The 23,249-nt window shown below is 41.8% G+C and overlaps 1 protein-coding gene across 1 annotated transcript; it reads left to right on the top strand.

The window, feature by feature from the left end:
* Positions 1-9,950: 9,950 nt before the first annotated feature.
* On the top strand, positions 9,951-18,847 carry LOC127754194 (cysteine-rich receptor-like protein kinase 44). The gene is made up of 6 exons (XM_052279684.1): positions 9,951-10,082; positions 14,741-14,996; positions 15,087-15,318; positions 15,691-15,844; positions 15,965-16,186; positions 18,225-18,847. Exons 1-6 carry the CDS (start codon positions 9,990-9,992, stop codon positions 18,633-18,635), a joined length of 1,368 nt encoding a protein of 455 aa, XP_052135644.1. The 5' UTR covers positions 9,951-9,989; the 3' UTR covers positions 18,636-18,847.
* The last annotated feature ends 4,402 nt before the right edge of the window (positions 18,848-23,249 follow it).

Below are 23,249 nucleotides of genomic sequence, written 5' to 3'. Positions count from 1 at the left end.
AACCGATACCAAGCCCTATATGGAGTTTAAAGCTATGATTCATAGTAGCAATTAATTATATCAAAATTCGTAATAACATTGGAACTTATAACATTACATGTCTATATGTTCAAAAACCTAGTCAAACGTAGACTCTTTTTTATCCATTGAGTCATATACATTGACTACGCAAGCCTCCAAGTCGAAGAGTAAAAGGACCCAGTGGAATCTGCAATGTGCGTCGGATGCATGACATATGAAACACTTAGCATGTACGTACAGGAATGCAATTTGGTAGGAAGAAAGTAAAAACTAACTGTGTGTTGTACGGCAATAGTATGAACGTCTTGTAATGCTGCTCTTTCAGGAGATGGACGAGATTGTCCTCTGTGGCTTGCGGATACTTGTCGATCATTGCGACGTTTATTTTCCGAGGGTCGATAAATCCAGTATCGAAAACCTCCCGCCGTCGAGCCCTTTGAATCTCCATTCTACAACGATAAAAGGAAGTATATATTATATATGGTGCACTTATATACAAGGACCTAATTAATTAAAGGAAACGTAATAAGAAATCTAACTGAACAATACTTACAAAATCCAACAACTCATAATAGAGACGTCGAGGGCGTCCAGCTGGTATAGTTCGTAGATACCCTTGAAATTGATCCAAAGAATATCTTCTCCTTGCAAGAAGTCCGTGTCCCTGATCCTCGCTCCGATCATCTCTCTACCGGTGGCGCTCATTTCCACGTACAGTTGATGGAATTTGTATATCTGTGTCGGTAGGGACTGCAGCTGCTCAGGCTTGACAAGCGGTTTACCGAGTTCGTACTTGTATTTCACTTCCGCCTTTGGGATTGGTGCGCCTCGTAGCAATTGATCCGTAGTTAGCCCGGTGTCAGAAATAAAATCTTTTATTCCAATTTCTTCACCGGTCACCAATGGCTCAACTTCCTGGTTTCATTGCTCTCCAAGCTGAGGGACTGGTTTGGACTTTGCAGAATATGCTTTCTTAAGTGTTCGATCATAGTCCGATAGCTTTATGGCCTCATTGGCAAGTGCAGACATACCCCTGAAGAAGTTCCTGACACTGGGGTCTATAGGAATCTTCTTTTCTGTACTTTGAGGCTTCAATTACCTCTTGACTTCTGCTGCCACATAAGATTCAAGCTCCTCTTGCGTGCAATCATACGCCGGCTGCTTGTTTCCGGCGGCGTCAACTTTCGCCTTCTTCGTTGCCCTTGTGCGGGCAGGCGGTGGAGCTTGGTGGGACCTTGACTTGGAAGGTGCCGGACGAGGAGCTTGAGGAGGAGTCGGCGCAGGAGCTTGAGGAGGAGTCACTGCAGAAGCTTGAGTAGGAGGAGCCTGAGGCAGAGTCGGTGCAGGAGCCTGAGGAGGAGATGGCGGAGCCGGAGGAGATGGTGCACGAGACGCCACTTGTCGCCCAGGGAGGATGATGTACCGCTTGCGCCATAGTATAATGGCGTGGCTTGTGTCTCGTAGATGCGTCTCACCGTCTCCTCCAGGGTAGTCCAACTCGAAGTCCTCGTACGTGGCTTCCACCAACTCAACTTCGACCTTCGAGTATCCTATTGGAATCAGCCTGCAGTGGTAAGTCCCTGAAGGGTCCATTGGGATGGCCATTCCCGATGCCACCTTCACGTGGTGAGAGGTTATCTATTAGTAATCAACATAAGCAGCAACTTGCGGAATTGACAAGTCAAAAATCATAAAACTATGAGCATACCTTGATTCATAAGTTCTTGAAGGGAATATGCAGCTCACATGGTGTCCGCTGAGTGATCTCATCAACGGGGCAGGTGGTTTCGTCCTGAGTTTGCATGGCGTCCATGCTCTGTGATCCTACCTGCCCCGTTGAGGCGCAGCTGCTACGATTGCCTGATGGGCTGACCATTGCAGGAGGAATGTACGGCTGGGGATCCTGGGACCGATGTGCGGCCATCCGTTCATCCACCTTCCTTGCCACCTCCACTTGGATGCTGAGCTCGTAGCTCGATACCCTGTACTCAAGATCTGCAATCTTCGCCTCGGTATCTCGCTTGCTCCTCATCCGACTCCTGTACCTGTGGATGTTCTCCTTGAATCCAATCTTCCAAGGAATCACCCCTTTCCCTCGTGTTCGTCCTGGATGCTCGGGAGTCTGCAGGGTGAGTGACAGCTCGTCCTTCTCTCTGTCGGGTCGGAACGTGCCCTGAGAAGAGGCTTCCACTGCGTCCGTTAGTCGACTGGCAGCCTCGCGTATCTGATCGCTGAAGACCAGGGAGCCATCAACTGGGTTAAGCGTTCCACCGTGAGCATAGTACCAGAACTTCGATCGATCCGGCCATTTAGCGGTGGCCGGTTCGATACCCCTCTCAACCAAGCTTGCCTCCATCTCCTCCCACTTCGGCATCACGATGCTATAGCCGCTTGACCCCAAGTGGTGATGGTACTTCTTCTTGGCGGCATTTTCTTTGTTTCTGTCCATCATCGCCTGCCCTTGTTGCCCTGTCTTGTAAGCAACGAACTCGTCCTAGTGATCCCTTAGCTTCGGGAATGTGTTGACGTTCGGTGTCTGCCCCTTCAGGATGTATTTCTGGTAGAGATCTCCCTTGAAGCTCTGAAACTGTTCTGCCATTTTCTTTAGAGTCCACCTTTTCACTATGTTCTCTGTACCCGTAGGAAGGGTGAATGTCTCGAGCATTGTGGTCCACATCATCTCTTTCTCCGAATCTGGGACCAAGCTGTCATGATCTCCACGTGCCCATGTTCTACGCCAGCACACCGTACTGACAGGCACGTTATCCCACACAACCCAACCGCTGTGTCGTACGTAATTCTTGGCTGCTTCTGCCGGGGCACTAGGTCGGCCGTGTTCGTCCACTTCTGTTATGATGTGTCGACCCTCTAACTTCTTCACGGCACCTCATTGTCTGTGTGCCCTCTTTTGTCCAGCGGAGGGTTGACTTCCACTAGCCTCCTCCTCCTCGTTCCCCTCCGCATCCCTCTCCACGTAAACTCTAATAATCTTATATTACAACTGTAGTAATGATATATGCTAAGTCTAACATTCACATATGCTAAGTATAATAATCTTATATTAAAAATCTAATTATCTTATATTAAAAATATAATAATCTTATATTAAAACTCTATCATATATGCTAAGTTTAAGTGTCGTATATTAGAACTCAAATAATCATATATGTTAAGTCTAACGTCGTATATTAGAACTCAAATAATCATATATGCTAAGTCTAAGTGTCGTATATTAGAACCCTACATAATCATATATGCTAAGTCTAATTATGTTTTGTATATTAAACCTCTATCTTATATTAAAACTCTAATAATCTTATATTAAAATTGTAATAATCATATATGCTAAGTCTAACACTCACGGCGACGACGTCTTTTCTGCAACATGCAAAAAAATGTATTAGTCTAAACGCACAGGAACATATATTGTATTTCACATTTTCAAGTATATATAATCATATATATATATATATATATATATATATATATGCTAAGTTTAATAATCGTTTAATTATCTCGTTTGTACACGTTTCGTTCGCGTTCGTTCTCATACTTTTAGTTCAAGTGCCTTCACGTTCGTTCACACGTTTCGTTCATGTTTCAATGGCGTTCGTTCACATTTCATTCACGTTTCGTTCACGTTTCATTCACGTTTCGTTCACGTTTCATTCATGTTTCGTTCACGTTTCAATGGTTCATTCACATTTCATTCACGTTTCATTCACGTTCGTTCACGTTTCGTTCACGTTTCATTCACGTTCGTTCTCGTTAAGTTCACGGTCGTTCACATTCGTTCGCGTTTCGTTCACGTTCGTTCACGTTTCATTCACGTTTCGTTCACGTTCGGCAATGACGGGGCGGCAGCGGAGCGGCGGCGTGGCGGCGGCGTGGCGAGGCGGGGGCGGCGGCATGGCAGTCACATCAATCGGCGTCGTCGGCAGTGGCGGCCGTGTGGACGTTACGTCCTCGGCGGTGGCGGCCGCGTCGAAGTCGGGGTCGGCATCGGCAGGAGGCGGAGTCGGGGTCAGCCGTGTCGTCGGCGGTGGCGTCGGCAACGAGGCAGCGGCGGTTTGGAGAGAGAGAGAGATCGAGATCGAGATAGAGAGAGAGGCGGCGGCGACGTCGGCGGCGGCGGCGGTGGAGGCGGCGACGACGATGACCGCGAGACGACGGCGAGAGACGGCGGCGGCATCGGCGCGGGGATGCCCTAGGCTGTGGCGGCGAAGGAGAAGCCGAGATCGGAGAAAAACTTCTAAGTGTTGGTGGAGAAGACGATGGCGCATCGGGAATATATATACCCCTAGATCTTTAGTCCCGGCTGTTCTCTCCAACCGGGACTAAAGTCTCGGTTGGTGAGAACAACCGGGACTAAAGATATTTTCCCACTATTTCCAAATTCCTTTTAAACCCGGTTAGGGTTAAGAACCGGGACTACAGATAATATCACCGAATATTGAATTTCATTACATATGTGTTTCTAAAATAGTAAATAATGCATTAAAATTATTTAAAGTCGAAAAAGTAATGACAAAACCTTCGAAAAATTATTGTTGTCTGTATTAAATTAAGTGGATAATATATAATAAGCACATGAATGATTTAAAATTGTTAAAAATTCTAATAATCATATATAATTAGCATATGCATGATATTAAATTGTTAAAAATTCTAATTAACATATGTAAATACCACATGCATGATTTAAAATTAATAAAAATTCTAATAATCATATATAATTATCATATGCATGATTTAAAATTGTTACAAATTCTAATTAACATATGTAAATACCAAATGCATGATTTAAAACTTTTAAAAATTCTAATAATCATACATAATTAACATATGCCATACAACAATTGATTTATATGGATATTCAATACATCTAAAATAGTTTACATCGTGTACACAACAATTACGGCAATACATCGGCGGTGACGGTTGACCGCACGTATTTTCTCCTCACTATTGTTCCTTCTTTGTGATCGCTACGTGAGTAAGGGGTATCTTCATTTGATAGGAGGATGCTAGGGTCAATTGTCACCGTGAAAGGGGGTTGCCCATCAAACTGATCGTAATCCTCGTCAGTCTTGTCCTCTACTCCGATGATTTTTCTTTTGCCTGGGAGAACCACATGGCGCTTCGGCTCGTCAGGCCCTTTGCCCTTCTTTCCTTTGCTAGACATGTCCTTCACGTAAAAAACTTGCGTTACATCATTGGCAAGGACAAAAGGTTCGTCCGAGTATCCAACCTTGTTTACCGTTGTCATCCCACTGTCATCAATCGTTACGCCTCCACCAGTCAACCTAACCCATTGGCACCGGAACAGAGGGACCTTGAGAGGTCCATAGTCAAGTTCCCATATGTCCTCGACGGCACCGTAATACGTGCTAGTTGTACCATCGTGTCCCATGGCATCAATACGAACAACATTGTTCTGGTTCGTGCTCTTCATGTCTTGGGCTCTCGTGTAGAATGTGTACCCATTGATCTCATATCCTTGGAATGTCGCGATCGAGCCAGATGGTCCCCTCACCAGGAAGGCCAGTTGTTGGTTAATCGTCTCGTTACCCATGAGATGTTGTCGCAGCCACGCGGGGAAAGAATCAATGTGATGCCGTGTAATCCATGCATCGGACTTACCGATGTTTCTGGCGCGAACTAGACCCAAGTGCTCCTCGATGTAAGGAGCCAACAATGAAGATTGTGAGCCGTGAAATGGGTTTTACGGAATAAATTGTTGTCTACCGTCATTATTGCTTTCCTTCCGAGAGTCCCCTTTCCCCGTAGTCTCCCTTCATGGTGTGATTCAGGTACCCCGATTGGGCAAAGGTCTTCAATAAATTCTACGCAGAATTCAATGACCTCCTATGTTCCATATCCCTTGGCGATGCTTGCCTCTGGACAAGCACGGTTACGAACATACTTCTTCAGAACGCCCATGTACCTCTCGAAAGGAAATATGTTGTGTACGTACACAGGCCCGAGAATACCGATCTCTTTGACAAGGTGACAAAGCAGATGCATCATTATATTGAAAAATGAAGGTGGAAATATCAATTCAAAGCTGACAAGACATTGCACCACATCATTCTGAAGGGCTTCTGCTAGGCCCCTTTCCAAACACTACTTTAAGATCTTTCACCATAGCAAACACTGTTTTCCCGCTGCGATGTTTAGTCTTCTTACGGTGGTCCGCCTTATGTTCAAAGTGCTTGCCTTTCTTCCGTACTGGATGGTTTGCAGCAAGGAATCGACGATGACCCATGTACACAATCTTCCTACAGTGCTTAAGATACGTACTTTCTGTTTCATCCATACAGTGAGTGCAAACCTTGTACCCATTGTTGGACTGCCCGGATAGGTTGCTAAGTGCAGGCCAATCGTTGATGGTTACGAACAGCAGCGCTCGTAGGTTAAACTCCTCCTTTTTGTCCTCGTCCCACACGGAGACACCTTCCTTCTTCCACAATAGTTTAAGATCTTCGACCAGTGGTCTTAGGTACACATCGATGTCGTTACCAGGTTGCTTGGGGCCTTGAATAATAATCGGCATCATTATGTACTTCCTGTTCATGCATAGCTAAGGGGGAGGTTGTAGATACACATCGTAACAGGCCAAGTGCTATGGCCGCTGCTCATCTCTCCAAAAGGATTCATGCCATCCGTACTTAAACCAAATCGTATGTTTCGTGCGTCCTTTCCAAAATCTTTAAATTTTCTGTCGATGTTTTGCCACTGTGAACCATCGGCGGGGTGTCTCAGCATCCCGTCCTGTTGACGTTCTTCAGCGTGCCAACGTATCATTCTAGCATTCCCCTTGTTCCTGAACAAACGCCTTAGCCGTGGTATTATAGGGAAATACCACATCACCTTAGTAGGAATTATATTCTTTGTTGGCTGCCCGTCAACTTCACCTAGATCCTCTCGTCTAATCTTGTATTGTAGTGCTTTACAAACAGGGCATGCTTCTAGGTTCTTGTACTCCTCACCGCGATATAGGATACAATCATTCGGACATGCGTGAATCTTCTGAACTTCCAGTCCTAGAGGGCAGACTATCTTCTTAGCATCGTACGTTGTCTCGGGCAATTTGTTTCCCTCCGGAAGAATAATCTTGACGAGTTTCAATAAATCGCCAAATGCCTTGTCACTAACACCATTTTTTGCCTTCCATTGCAAGAACTCCAGAGTGGTATCCAACTTTTTGTGCCCCTGCTCGCAACCTGGGTACAACGACGTTCTGTGGTCCTCTAACATCCGCTCCAATTTATGGGCCTCCTTTTCACTTTCACAGTCCTCCTTTGCGTCCCTGCAACATCTGACCAACATCATCCGCAGCGTCGTTATCGCCAGCATCCCTGTCCACCTTACCCGTTTGATTTCCTTCAAATCTAGCGTACTGAGCCCAGTTGGGAATGTTCTCGTCCTGCACTTCATCTTCTTCCATTTCAACCCGTTGCTCACTCTGGGATGTCTAACAATTATAGCTTGGCATGAACCCCGACTCAAACAAGTGGAAATGAATAGTCCTGGATGCAGAATACTTCTTCTGGTTCTTACACTTATTGCATGGACAACAAATAAAATCGTTACGCTTGTTAGCTTCGGCCACTCTCAAAAAATAATGCACGCCCTTGATAAACTCTTTGAACTGCCGGTCAGCGTACATCCATTGCCGATCCATCTACATGAAATGAAAAAAAAATCGTACATAAATAAATTTTCGTACAATAATGACAGTCAAACAATAATGATAAAATAATTAAAAACTCTTTCGACAAGCATACAATAATGACATATCATTACTCATACAATTAGTAATTATAAAATAATCCAACAAACAATTCTTATTAACAATTTTTGAAGCTCCGAACTAATATTAATGTTGTACTTCTCTTAATTTTCAATTTAGTTTGTTTTCTATTTTTTAACATTAATTTTCATCATATTTTAAACTATGAGAATAAAACTTTTTTAAGTAAACAAACAAAATTTCTATATATTCTTCTTCCCCACACAAATTTTCTCTCTCATCAACTTACAACAAAGTTTTGGAGACAAAAAGAAATGTGTGAAACATAGCTCCAAAAGTAATATAACAACAAAAAACATTGGAGGATGAAGTTACTAACCTTTTAAACACTTCCGATTTGTATATAATCACAAGAAATTTTGGCATGACCTCCCCTCTTTCTTTGAGAAATTTTGAAGCTTGCTCGGGCTGGAGGAGGAAGAAGACATATATAAAGGGGGGACCAACCAGGGCTAAAGATCGCCGGGATCTTTAGTCCTGGTTGATAACACCAACCGGGACTAAATATCACGTATGCCCGTTGTAGCCACCAACCGGGACTAAAGATCATGTTTAGTCCCGGTTTTTAATGGATCCTGGACTATTGTGGATTTCGACCGACCGACCAAAGATGGTTTCTCCACCCGTGTAAGCTTAGAGCACAAATGTGATCCAGATAAAATATGTATATTGTTTATGTGGATTACACTTGTTCAAACCAATATTTTTCATGTGAATTTGAATATATGGATAGGCCTCATAAAAATATGCACGATATCTCCATATTGTGTAACCGAGCCTGTGCCATATGTCCAGATTCGTAGTTTTAGGATGGGTCTAATCCCGTTCTAGGTTTGCTACATATTAGGACGGAGGGAGTATAATAGAGCTGTATACAGAGGTTGTTAACTGATAAGGTATGTACATTATATAAAGCAATTATTAAGTAAATGACATGGACATCAACAAACTTAGATAAATAATTTTTAGCTGTAATTTAATTTGTAAAAGCAACTAAAGTAATCGCACAGCGACACACACAAAAAACATAATCACAGTATAACATAACACATAGCATAAACTGAGGCTGAAATAGTCAGCTCAATGCAACAACTATATATGGAAAAGTTTGGGAGTTAAGCCTCGTATACGACGTGTTCTAAAGTCCGTTTTGAAGCGAATTATTAGTTGCACGTAAAAGGAGAAATATGATTAGCATATAATTAATTAATCATTAATTATTAAAAAATAAAAAGTAGATTTGTTTTATTTTTTAAAATTACTTTTATATAGAGAATTTTGATGAAACGTACCAGCTTGATAAAAAACGTACGAAGTAGGCTATCCAAAAACAGTTTATTTGCGTGGCTAGCTCTTGCAATCATTTTAGCTGCCTATTGCTCAATTTGAAACGAAGAAAATCCCAATGATTCCGCGTTTGCCCTTGGTCAGCGATCCACATGCATATATATTAGGTACAAGCTGTCAATTAACCTTATGCCCCACGTATAGACAACAGGGACACATGTGTGCATTTTCTTTTGCTGAAAACATAGGTCGCGAAGATCAAGTCAACGTGTTTCGGTTAGCAGTTGTTTTTTCCCTATGCAACCAAGTGGTCACCTCTCACGATTAAATGGCGCGCCTGTGCTCGATCGCTCCCTTGCAAGAGAAGGTGCAACCCCGGCTTATCTCTTGCTCCTTTTTCCCTTTGGAGCCTTTCTCCAGCTCGATCAGTTCAAACTGCGCCGCTCTTTACCAACCTACGTTGCTAAATCCAGTAAAGTCACTCTCACGTTTTGTTTTGCCTCCTCTTTTTTTTTCTGAATTGAGTTCTTTTTACCAGGAAATGGTATTTTGTATTTGTTATTTGGGATTGAAATTTTCGGAAATTTTTGTTCTCTACAAGTTCTGTGCAACGAAATTCCTCCGGCCAAAAGTTTCCTTTTTTTGTTTTGTAAATTAATAGTTCTTCCCCTAGATATTAGTTTTTTTGTGAAATTTCGGAAGTTTCAGTCCTAAGGAAAATTTTTTTTTCTTTCATAGTACCGAACCCTGGTTTACCTGTTACCAGTGAAATATATAGAAGTTGGACTTTCGGCTGACGTTACAGATTGTCTGTAGGCGGGAAAAGTAACATCAAAGGCACACCTGCTAGGAGAGACATATCATTATGGAGTTTACATTCCATTTGATAGAAGAAATTACCAATAAATTTTCTGACAAGCAAAAAATTGGTGAGGGTGGGTATGGAAAAGTTTACAAGGTATGTTCTATAAGTTCAACTTTTTGGTTTTCTATTTTGCAATAGGATATCATTCGACGCCTAAACCATGTTAAATAAAAACAACCCTAGACTATAGGAGGTATTAACCACTGACTATTACTCCATATAACAAAATAATATAAGCATATCAACTTTGATACGTCTAGAAGTTTACCTGATTGAAAAAGATAATGCCGAGTGATGTAACAATAAATACAGATAGGGTGTTTTTAGATCCACGCCAAAATTAGAAGTTTAACTAAAATTGAAAGTTTGAAGAAAAAAGTTGAAAGTTTATGTGTGTCGAAAAGTTTTGATGTGATGGAAAAGTTGGAAGTTTGAAGAAAAAATTGAGAACTAAACAAGAGCTAAGTAGCATAGATCTATGAGTATTTTTTATTTGTGGACAAATTTAAAACACTATAAATATAATACTTATGGACGTGTCGCTCGAGCTCGAGTCGAGCTTGGTTTAGATACGAGCTCGGGCTCGAGCTCAGCTCACTAAAGCCTCGAGCTTTGTCGAGCTTAACTAGTGTGGCTAGTGTGGCAGTATTAGATTTGTAGTACTATCGTTTTTAAATATTATATGACCAATAGTAGTAGTAGCATTAAATGGAGGCATGAAGCTGGGTTGCATGCATGCTTGTACTAGTAGGGCCGAGTTTAGATGCAAAATTTTTCTTCAAACTTTCAACTTTTTCATCACATCAAAACTTTCGTACACACACAAACTTTCAACTTTTCCATAACATCGTTCTAATTTCAATAAAACTTCTAATTTTAACACACCCTAGTATTAGTAGAGGCTAGGTACTAGTAGTACTAGCAGAGACTAGGGCCTGCCTCCACGCCATGCTCTGCTTTTCTTCAGCTTTTTCTTGGGAGATGAATCAAGTACTACTACTCTACTAGTAGACTAGCACTGCTACTAGCTGTTGCATGGAAATTTGAAAGAACTGGAGGGAGAGTAATGCCAGCTCAAAAGAAACGGAGAGAACTCTAGGCTCGACGAGCTATTCGAGCTCGGCTCGTGAAGCTCGTGAGTTTGAAGCTAAGCTTGAGCTTAGTTCGAATTAATGACGAATCGAGCTCAAGACGAGTCTATAGCAAGCCGAGCTCAAGCAGCTCGTGAGCCTTGAGCTTTTTTACATCCCTAGCGCACAGTAGCGCGTTAATCTTAAAGCGAGACCTCTCACTTTTCCAATTTCATTTGTTACTTTTTTGTCACAGTCCCCCCTACTTTCTATCATCTAAAACTCAAATAAAATTTTCTCTTAAAATATTTATCCAATTTATAATCCGGTTACACAAATGTGTTTGTTGCAATTAAATATTTATAATACAATTTTACATGATTATATTATAATAAAAAGGAAAAAAAGTATGAATTATTAGTCCCGAACTATCGCGGTCGACCAAATTACCCCCTAAACCTAAAAAACAGTCATCATTTACCCTAAATTTTCAATACTGGACAAATACCTCTCCTGACCCAATCTAGAGCGGTTTTGTCTAACGTGGTGCACGCGTGGCAATCCAGTCAACATTTTATTTAATTAAAAAATATGGGACCCACCTGTTATACTCCTCTTCCACTCCTCCTCTCTCTCTCTTGTCTCTCTCGCTCTTCCTCTCTCTAGCGCAGCGTGCATGACGAGGACGGGCGGTGGGCATGGGCGGTTGGCGAGGATAGCGCGGGGAAGGGCGATGGGCGTGGGCGGTCAGCGAGGACGGTGCGGACGTCGGCGCTCAGGGCGGCATGCACAGCACGGTGGCAGGCAGGCGTTCGGCGCCGTGGTCTGGAAGGGAGCAACGGCGGTGAGGGACACGGAGGCGGCGACCGCGCGGGACACGGAGGCAGCGACCGCGCGGGACGCAGAGGCAGCGGCGGCGAACTCCACCTCCGCCTCCAGCTGCTGCCGGCGCCACAGGCCGCCGCCCCCATCCCGAGCCCCACCTCCAGCTGCATCCACCACCGCCCGCCACCCTTATCTCGAGCCCCGCTTCCAGCCTCCTTCGCCACCAGCCACCGCCCCCATCCCGAGCACCATCTCGACGGCGAAGAAGACTGGACCTTCCCCTCTGCGTCCCGCGCCACCGTTTCTCCCTCCCAGAGGTGGAGTTAATTCGCTGCTGCCGCCTCTGTGTCCCACGCGGTCGCCGCCTCTGTGTCCCGCGCCGTTGCTGCTCCCTCCCAGACCGCGGTGAACCAACCGCTTGTCGTTCGAGTCCCATCGCATGATGCCGATGCGCAGCCGGCGGAGGAGATATCGACACGCCGTACTCCGTCTCCTTCAGCGTGCTGCCGTCGCCTTCGGGGATACAGCTCGGCGCGTCCAGCTGCCGCTGGCGCAGATGCTGAGGCAGCAGGCGAGGTTCCACTCGGAGCCGACCTTGACGGTGATCAGCGGACGAGCCGACGACGAGGCGGCGCCGGTGCCCCGGAGCGACAGCACGCGGGACCGGCGGTTGGACCAGTTCAAGACCTTCTCCGGCTGCCTCGAGCGCCAGTTCTCCAGTCCAGCCTCCGCGGGATGCTGCCGTAGGTGTTGCCGATATCGAGACGGCAGACTCGAAGATCTCCGAGGAGGAGGTCGACGGCGGCGAGGTGCCCACCGTTGACCGCTACTTCGCCGCGCTCGAGGGCCCCGAGCTCGACACCCTCCGAGTACGTACACAATCAACCACGTCGCTTCTAAACCTTAGTAGCTCAAAATTTCTTGCCATTGTAATGACTAATATGAGGACGACGACGATGTCGGCGTGAGTTCGTGCAAGCGACAGAGGTGCCGGTGCTTCCCGAGGACGAGAGCCAGCCAGACGATGAGCAGCCAGGCGATGCTGTGGAAGACGGTGGCGTCGGATCCCTCCACGGCGTTCCTCCACATCAGCCTCGACGTCAACAACGTCCTGTGGTGGTTGTCCGTCGCTCTCATGGGCCTCGTCTCGGCCATCTACCTCGCCGAATGCCTGCCTGCCGCCGTGCACGCCGCCGTCCGTGCCGTTCTTGCTGACCGTCCACACCCACAGCCCGTCCCCGCGCTGCCGTGCGCGCAGCGCGAGAGAAAGGAAGAGCAAGAGAGAGAAGAGAGAGAGAGGAGGGAAAGAGGAGTATGACGGGTTGGTCCTATATTTTTTTAATAAATAAAATACTTACTGGATTGCCACGTCTACGCCACGTTGGAAAATACCGCTCTGGATTGGCTCGAGGGAGGGTAATTTGTCCGGTGTTGAAAGTTCAGGGTGAACGATGACTAGTTGTTAGGTTTAGGGGGTAATTCGGTCGACCGCGATAATTGGGTGGTAATTCGTACTTTTTTTCTAATAAAAAATATTTATGTTGTGAATTACTTTTATTATATATGTAAGTTACTTTTATCACATATATAAATTACTTTTGGATTTGATTAAATTATATTTTAGGCATTCAATGAACAATTTACTCTTTGGTTAGTTCTATAATATATTGATTAAATTTAATTTCTAGATAGACTGATGTTTTTACTCTTACAATAGATTTACTTTTAGTGTCGTGACAAGATACTTTCCATTTCTATGATATATATAAATTAGTTTTAGGCTTTATTAAATTTACTTTTATATGTCTAAGAAATAATTTAATGAAATCTAAAAGTAATTTAGATATATTATAAAAGTAATTTGTAATATTATATAAAAATGTAATCTTGTGAGATATTGTTATAAATATTTAATTGTTATGAACACAACAGTAATTAGATCGTAGATCGGATGAGTAATTTTAAAAAAAAAAATTATTTGTAGCATAGATGGTAGAAATATATTTTCTACATGCTTGATGGACTAGTACTATAGCTAGGTAAGATTCTTTAAGTTATTTTATGTCTTTAAGTTATTTTATGCCGTCACTGATTACGACTAAAACGAGCCTCTCGATTTAGATTTTACAAATACTTATATTGTATATATGTGGACAAAGACAAAGGGAGTAACACCGTTCAAATTTTCTCTCCTTGGCCTAAACTATTGTGGTGTTTTGTGCGGCATTCCAATTTACATAGTATTTTAGTATGTTGATAAACTCCACCTGGTAGTCACAGTCTTGTATCACATCTCCTCCCTTCCTCCTCTCTCCTTGTACGCCACATCTTCTCCATCTGCTTGCGCCTGGTCGGACCACATGATGAGGACCTTGATCATGATTTTTGATAGGTATTAATAACTCTCGATTTTGTGAAAATTGACACCAACAGATCCGGTTTTCAATCAACACAATCTGAACCTTGCAATCGCAGCACCATATCTTCTCTGGTTATCAATCGTTTGTTGCTCGATTGATCTTGTTGAGAAGGTTAATCCCTAAATGGGAATTGAAGAACACAAGGTAGATTGCAAGTTAATCGCATATGAATGATTAAGCACATGAATTTGGAGTTCAACAACTGAACTAGCGAAACTGCAATGGCAAAAATATGAGCTCATCCATAAGACATCTTGGATGGGCAATAGGGCGAGCGAGTGTGACAAGATACAGAACAGGCGCAAGTAAACAGCTCACTGACATGTGGAAACTATGCAATAGTATGCATCAGTATTAAATATTAATGGGTGTTTTTTTTCTATATATGGATGATAATTTCGTGATTAAAACATAATTTGTATGAAAAAATGAATAGGGAGTACATAATGGGAAGGAGATTGCTGTGAAGAAACTTAATTTGTTGCCGGGACTCAATGATACGGTATTCAAAAATGAATCTCTTAACCTTATGTCTGTCCAGCATCAAAATATTGTGAAATTAATTGGCTACTGCTATGAAACGAAAAATAAAGTTGTTGAATACAATGGCAAACTTACTTATGCTGAAATAAGTGAGCGAGTTATCTGCTTCGAATATTTGAAGCGTGGAAACCTAGCAAATTTTATTTCTGGTACGTACCATCTAATTAATTAATTTAGTAGTGTGCAAAGAAATGATTACATGTTTAAGTCTCGGTGAAAACACCTTTTACATTTTGCAGATGAATCTGGTGGTGGACTTGACTGGACCACGAGGTACAGAATAATTAAAGGGGCTTGCGAGGGATTAAATTATCTTCACAATGGACAAGAAAAGCCTATTTACCATCTGGACTTAAAGCCCGAAAATATATTGTTAGATGAGAACATGGCACCGAAAATTGCAGATTTTGGCTTGTCCAGACTCTTTGAATCGACAAAAACACATATAACGAAAACTGTGAATGGAACAAGGTAAGCAGACAATTCGTATGTAGCCCTCTTACCTCGAGAATTCAATAAGAACTGCGGATAACTTATCATTATTGCTCAATGCTTATTTTTCCAGATATATATATTAGATTGGGTATGTAAGACAAGTTTTTTTCCACAAATCCGCCGACTACAATTTGGGCTAGCTATCAATTTAAAACACAAAACGTCAAAATAGTACTCCCACGACTATTTCTTGCGAAAAATCATATGACTTAAATTATTGCTGATTTGACAGTCCAAGAGATGATGGTTATGAACCAGCCGTATTGATATATTATTTTGTGCGGTAGTGTATTTAGGAGCAAAATACGTTTCCGTAACAAATTCCACAATGTTTATGGTATCATGCAGAGGATACATGCCACCAGAATTCATAGACCAAGGAAAAATCACTAAGAAGTTTGACGTATTCAGTTTGGGCGTCATAATTATACAGATAATCGCTGGAATTGACGGCTACAGACAGTGTTGTGACATGTCGTCCACCCAAGAATTTGTTGATTATGTAAGAAATTTCTTTTATGTCTACACCATTGAAACTAATATTCATTTCAAACATTTTTTGATACATTCCGTAAGTGCTTTAATTTTCTATGAGCGTGTTTGAAAATTATATCTTTCGCAGGTATATGCAAAATGGAACAAAAGAGTGCAGGGAATATCGAGGTATGCATCGCGCGAAGCAGACATGCTCGCAGTGAGACAATGTATTGAATTATCGTTAAGATGTGTGGAGGCCAACCGAGACAAAAGGCCTGCGATAAATGATATAGTCCATCAACTGAACGAGTTAGATGCTGAGATTGAAAACATGTTTATGCGTCAGCCCAAGTCACTTTTGGGCCAGGTACGACGACTATGGACTAATTCTGTTTTTCCTACCTGACTTATTGAGCATCTTTCAGGCTTTCATTCATGCACTTTACATTTTGCAGTTCATATGAAAAATGTTAGAAAAGAAAGCATATATACTTAACAAGTTCACTATAGCGTACGTGTCTTTAGTGACAGTTGCATGTTCCATTTGATTTGCCGTTTCAAATAGGGATAAATACGTCCATATTACAACCTTTTACAATCTTGTTTGCCTGAAAAACACTCTTCAATGACGAAATTGATTGTTTTATTATAACGCCACATATATTGAAATTGGACAAATACGCTGTATGGCAATACAAATATGTTTTAATAGTTATTTTCATAATTCTAAAATCTAATGCTTTTTACAAATAATTAAAGGGGCTACAATATGGACTTAGGCTGTGTTCGATTGTTCAGGTTGGGAACCCATCCCCTTTGCACGGAAATTGAAGCGGTCCATTAGCACGTAATTAATTAAGTTCAGCTAATTTTTTTTCCAAAAATGGATTAATTTGATTTTTTTAAGCAACTTTCTTATAGAAACTTTTTGCAAAAAACGTACTATTTAGCAGTTTGAAAAGCGTGCGCGTGGAAAACGAGGGAGATGGGGTTGGGAACTTGATGCAACTAAAGCAGCCTTACCCTTTCTAAATTTTAGCATGTCCCCACCTTTCTACCAATATTGTACTTTGTAATCATTTATGGATTGTTGTATTGAAAGTTAAGCACCTTATTGGTAATTAATTGCCTTTAGATTTGTTTGATTTGACCAATTTAAAAATAAGACGACTAAGAGACTATGTAGGGAGTATCATGCATGTTCTTTTCTATTAATTATTTTTATTTTACAATTAATATCTAGGGATTTATGAGATCGACCAAGATATACAAGGCATGCCAAATCCATAGCGTTATAACATGATTATCAGTTTATCACCAACACATGGATAGTGTATTCCACTCGGGAATGGATAGAAGAGAATGTCCCATGAGAACATATCATGTGCACACAATTTTCCCATAGACACTCCGTGCATACTAATTAGCAAATATCATAAAAAATTCTAAAAAATAAACATTTACTCCTAATAGTATTTTACATATCTTCAAAGTCTCATATTCAATTTCATTATATTTTACCCGTAACAAAAAAGTGAAAAATCTCACAGTTTTAAGGATAAGAATCTGTCAGCTTTTTGTTACGACTAAAATATAACAAATTTGAAGATAAGATTTCATACGTAGGTGTAATACTATTGGAAGTATATGTCCAATTTTTATATAATTTTCCATGATATTTGGTAGTTAGTGTGTACGTGAAGCTTGTGTGTACATGATATATTCCATGCCCCCTCGCTATTACATGATATCTGAATAGCTATGGAAAAATTGACAGGACATTATAGATTAATAAGTGATAATCACTATACAAACTTCCCCAGTTAAATTCGACCTTTAGAAGTGTAACAAACATTCAAGTTTAACTCAAACTAGTATAGTATAGGTGTGCTCATAGCTAGTTTTGTTTTTTTAAGTACAAGAAGTTGAATTTAAACTTGCATGTGTTTTTATGGTTGTGAAATGATATATCACATATTAATCTATCTTGTCATGCTCTCCAGGTTGATAATAGTTGTTGTTTAAGGCAACTTAAAAAAATTTAACCACTATTTTACATTATAATTTATATATAAATATAAATAAATATATGATTTTATTGAAGTATTTTTTTAAGACCAATCTATACATGTGGTGTAGAGAAATATTTTAGAAATAATTTATAGTCAATGAATTGAAAAGTTTGGCATCACCCTTAACATAAACACAACTGAGTATTATTAACCCGAGAGAGTATATGCACATTTGTATGATATGTGAAGAAACGGAGAGGACATCCGTCAACCGATTAAAAGAGTTTCCCAATCCAGACTATATAAGTCTAGTTTTTTTTCATTAATAAATTCCAATCTGCTGCCCAATTGCCTCGTTCAATTAATTCTTACTAATGAACTTCATCCTCGCAGAAAAGCTCTGAATCCAAATATCTTGGGCTTGATCCTGTCCGCGAGCTTCGATTCCCCTTTGAGGTAAAGAAGGATATATCATGCTGTCTGCAGCTAACAAACCAGACGGATTACTTCATCGCGTTTAATACAAAGGCAAACCAAAAGAAGTATAGCACACAACCAAACAAAGGAACCATTGCACCATGGTCCAGTTGCTATGTCACTGTAACCATGAAAGCACAGGAGACGGCACCCCCGTATTTGCAGTGCCATGACATGTTCGTTGTGCAGAGCACTAGAGTGAATGAGGACCTCGAACCTGAACCTGAAGATATCACTGAAGAATTGTTCAAGAAAACAATGGGTAAGGTCGTGGATGAGGAGAAGCTGCCGATCGTTTATGTGGCGTTGCCCCAGGCAGAAAGCTAGCTGTTTCACCTGCCAGTCATTGAATGAAATCAACGAAAATAGCCTGAAATATGTATTCCGATTGAGCATTTTATTTGCGTGTTCAGGGTTAATGTTTGATGTTTGCACTCGTTTTCTTACGGTTTAAAAGTTGGTTGAAACCAAATGTAGGATTTGCTACTACATTTATATATCCACGATGTAATAAGTTCTTTAATTTGTGCTCAAACTCGCAGAAGTCACCATCAGAACAGCTTATTTATTTAGGTAATTTGGAACCATATGCCATTATAATTTTTTAAAGTTTGAGATATGCCATCGGTATCTCAATATCATGTAGGACCCACATGAGTCAATGACATGTGGGTCAGGATGACATATCTTAAATTTTGCAAAATTATAATGGCATGGTTATAATTTTCCCTATTTATTTATTTAGGAAGAGGATTTTGATCCCTCGAGGGGATATCCCCTCGTTGTTTATATATCAGTCAAATGGTTATGATAAAATTTGAAAAAAAAATTGAGAAGGTGTATTAACATGTGATATATCACTCCACAAACATGCAAGTAAAAATTCAACTTCTACATCTTGCAAAAAAAAACAAATTTTACTCTAAATATACGTTAACTAGCTGCGGTTTTACTCTAATCCGCCACCCCCGTCCTCGGGAGTGGCGCTGGAGCGACCGGTAGGGTGCTCGAGCAATGATGGTGGGCGGTAACAGCAAGCGACGAGGGTGGCAGATCCGGCGGCGCCGCCCTCGGGAGGGGCAGATCCGCCGCCCTAGGGAGCAGCTGTGGCGAAGACAAGGGCTGGTGGTGGATCCAACGGAGCCTCCCTCGAGATGGGCGGATCCACTGCCCTAGGGATCAGCGGCTTCGGCATCGACGAGGGTGGGCAGCGATGGCAGGTGGCGAGGGCGGCCGATACAGCAGCGCCGCCCTCGAGAGTGGCTGTGGAGGGCTAGGATTTCGGATTTTTTTTTCAAATTTTAATTCTTTTTGCCGTATTTATTTTTACGTGCGGTTTGTGTTGCCTGCATGCAAAAATCCAACTTTCGCAAACCTTTTGGTGCATGATGGTCACCCGTCCGCATGCAAAAATCACTTTTTTTTTAGAATTACACAGTACAACACAGACACTCACAACGCACGCGCACTCACCCTATGAACACACGCACGCAAACCCTACCCCTATGAGCATCTTCGAAGACTGGGCCGGCAAATTCTGGAGAGATTGACGAAGTCACCACAGGCGCCTCGCTGTCGACAGGTACGTCACCTACCACTGAAAGCACAACGCCGTTAAATCCTGGAAAATTCGCTCCCATGGGGAGTCAAACCCAGGACTCAGGTGCTACTGAGGCTCTTGTAACTACTAGGCTTGGTCGCATGGAAAAACGATTTCTATAGTAGTGATGTTTGTTTCGTGTGAACTTATTTACCAAAAAGCCCCATTTAGTTTGCAATTGGGTTGGAGGATTGTCTCGTAAAGAATATCGAGTGTCAGCGACAAATGTTTGGCATGGAAGAAGAGGGAAAAAGTACAATGGAGGTTTGCTCCACTTTAATTTAATTTGCTGGTCCGTGGATGAACTGTCACGGTGGTGAAGGGAATTTATCTCCAAGAAGTGCAGTGATTATGTGAAATTGGAATTTTCTTTGAGATAATGTGGACATGGATTTATATATATGGAGAATGATAGGACAAGAGCGTGAAAGCAAGAACAAAAAATTAAGTTAAGTTATTTTTTAAACGAAACAGACACTACTATGTACCGGAACGATCGCGTCTGCAAAAAATCATTTTTCAGGGAATGTTGACGGGCGGCTTACGAAAATGCATTTTCATAAGAGACTCCTTAAGAGGTCTGACTGTGAAAGTAGACTTATTTTTCTGGCGAGACTCTTAAACGGCCATATTGGAAAATGTATTTTTGCAGACGAATCTCTTAAAGGTCCACCTAGAAGTCTAACTTAATTCCTCCTTTCTTTCTCAGCACTTCAAGTCTCACCTTCTCTCTCATATCTCACCTCCTATCCTCCTTATATTATCTCTCATTCCTCTCTCTCTTCGCCGAGTTCCCCTCCTGAGCGGCCAGCGGCCAGTTCGGCGACCTCGAGGTGGCGGGCAGCAGTGGGCTTGGTGGCAGTGATGGTGACTATGGTGCCATGACAGGCCGATCCGCCGCCGCCTGCCCCGTGACGGAAGTATCCGCCGTCGCCGGCCGTGCGACGGGTGCCAAATCCGCACCACCATCGGGCTGCGAAGGGGAAATGGAGGTGTGTGGAGGGCGGCCTCGGGGACAACAACGAGGGCGGCCGATGGCGATGGCAACGATGACGAGTGGTGGCGGACTGCGGTCTGCAGCGATGACATTGCCAGCAGATGGGTCCTAGCTAGGGTTTCAAGTCTTGATTTTTTTTTTAGATTTTTATTATTGCGTGCGGACGATATAAGCACCCTCACATGATTTTCACACACGGGTGCACCAACTGCATGGAAAAGTAGCAATTTTCGTAAACACTTCTGGGCAGACGTGCAGCTCAACCCCACGCAAAATAGGTTTTGATAGTACAGAAAAATGCTTGTTTTAAGTAGTGAGACACTTAAGTTGTCCTAGTACATGGAGTACGATATGTTGTTTTGAGTTAATGGATTACGCGTATATCAAGATTTATGAGTTGATAATTTATCAAGATTTATGAAGATTTATGAGTTGATATACTTCAGTGTTACTTGATAATTTGTTCTAAGCTATCTTTGAATACATAACATATAATTCATCCTATAAACAATTATCCATAATATGCCCAAACAATTACTGGTTTACTAGCTCAAGGGTAATCAGTAACTCTAGAGAACATCAACCAAACAAAAAAGTTTATTGATCTTTTCGTACTCAATTGACGTGAAGATACGTCATGTCCTTAATAAATTATAACATAATGTGTAGGATCGAATTACAAGAATTAAGCGCTACTAGAGGAGGTGAATGGTAGGATATCATCAAAAACCGAAAAAGTTTAAGGAAATTGAAAGTTACTCTCAAACCTGATGAAGTTGTGCTGGTTGCAAGATCAATGTCAGTAAGACCATATAAAAGCCTATGGTCAAACTGGAGTGTTGTCGACGGGTACAACGCCTTGCTCCTACATGCCTGTTGCGTACCGCCGCCGCTGATCTGACCACTTGCCTAACGCCGGTTAGACCACCGGCTGGTTATACCGCTCGCGTAATGCCGGTCTGACTGTTGGGATCTAGAGAAACACCAAACAACAAAAAGCCTTGAAGTAAACCCTAAATTTCTCTGCCAAAAAGTTGATATCTTCTAGCCGCAACTCCCATACTTGCTTCCAATATGGCTTATTTATGATCAATCAAACACCATTCATAATCTGGAAGAGATTTAACAAAAACAGATTGCATTGTGATTGATTTCCTGAGCACGATGTCTTACAAAACTGCTTTTATATGCTCAGGTTATGTGCTATCACCGAGGCCTGATGCATGCTTCAAGGTTGTATCTCCTAGCGATGGAAGATGTGACTGAATTTTCCTTGCCATAAATGTGGCCTTCTTAATTATATTTTCTACAGCTTTGCTACCATGATTAATATTACATATGAACCTGGGATTGTATTTGGAATGTGTCTGGATTTGGCTGTTACCTGGTTGTAAGATTTGTGTTATATTGGATGTTTGTCGGGTTGTGCTATATGGGTTGTTATTGTGTTTGATTGTTGGGCTTATATGGGCTTAGCCCACTTGTTATTTGATATTAATATAAATGAATATAATATGACAGGCTGAAAATGGTGTGGTACATGTTTGGGCCTATATGGGCTTTTACAATGGACTTGGCCCATTTATTATTTGATATTAAAGAAAATTGATACAATAGAATTCGGCTGAAAATATGCTACAACATAGATGGGCCAGGCTAAAATTTAGTCAGGCTTGCCATTGGGCTAAGCCCATAAATAGGGTGCTCAATACATGGATTTTAATGGGCCATCAGATATTTTATGACGTTTTTTAGGCTAGATAATGACGAATATGAGCGTCACAAAGTTATGACGATAGAAGGATCGTCACTAGATTAATGACGAAAAATAAGGTTTCGTCATAGAACGCCATTAGAGACGCATGATAGGTGACGAATGAATTTTCGTCACGCGAGCGTCACAGATTACGAAACGTGACGAAAAATTTAATGTTTACGATGTAAATGAAGCGTCATCTATCATAAGATAAGATCTCTTGTAGTGATACCATAGTGAAAAATCATATAGCCCTTTATTGCAAAATTTTGGTGGCATAATCTACAGCTACCGTGAGATATGCTAGAAGGGATTAAATGTCTTTAAAGCAGTATGGCGGCAGCAACATGCGCTTCTTCAACATAGAAAAACCACCAAGTTCGTCTTGGTTGTTTATTCAGTGCTTGAACTCTGCTTGCACTTATGAGATTAAAAAAAATGCTGTGGTACTTAACTTATTGTTCCTCAGGAAATGGAAAATTTTCACCAAGTTAATTCCGAGCCGCTCCACTCTCGAATTTAACTTGGTGAGGGAACATTTTGTTCGATGATATTTTGTACACCTTTTCTCTAATTTTAATTTTATCA

This window comes from Oryza glaberrima, chromosome 11 (genome assembly GCF_000147395.1).
Source record: "Oryza glaberrima chromosome 11, OglaRS2, whole genome shotgun sequence".
NCBI classification, from domain to species: Eukaryota; Viridiplantae; Streptophyta; class Magnoliopsida; order Poales; family Poaceae; genus Oryza; species Oryza glaberrima.
Note: the sequence above shows the minus strand (reverse complement) of the source record. Positions and strands in the feature narration are given on the sequence as shown.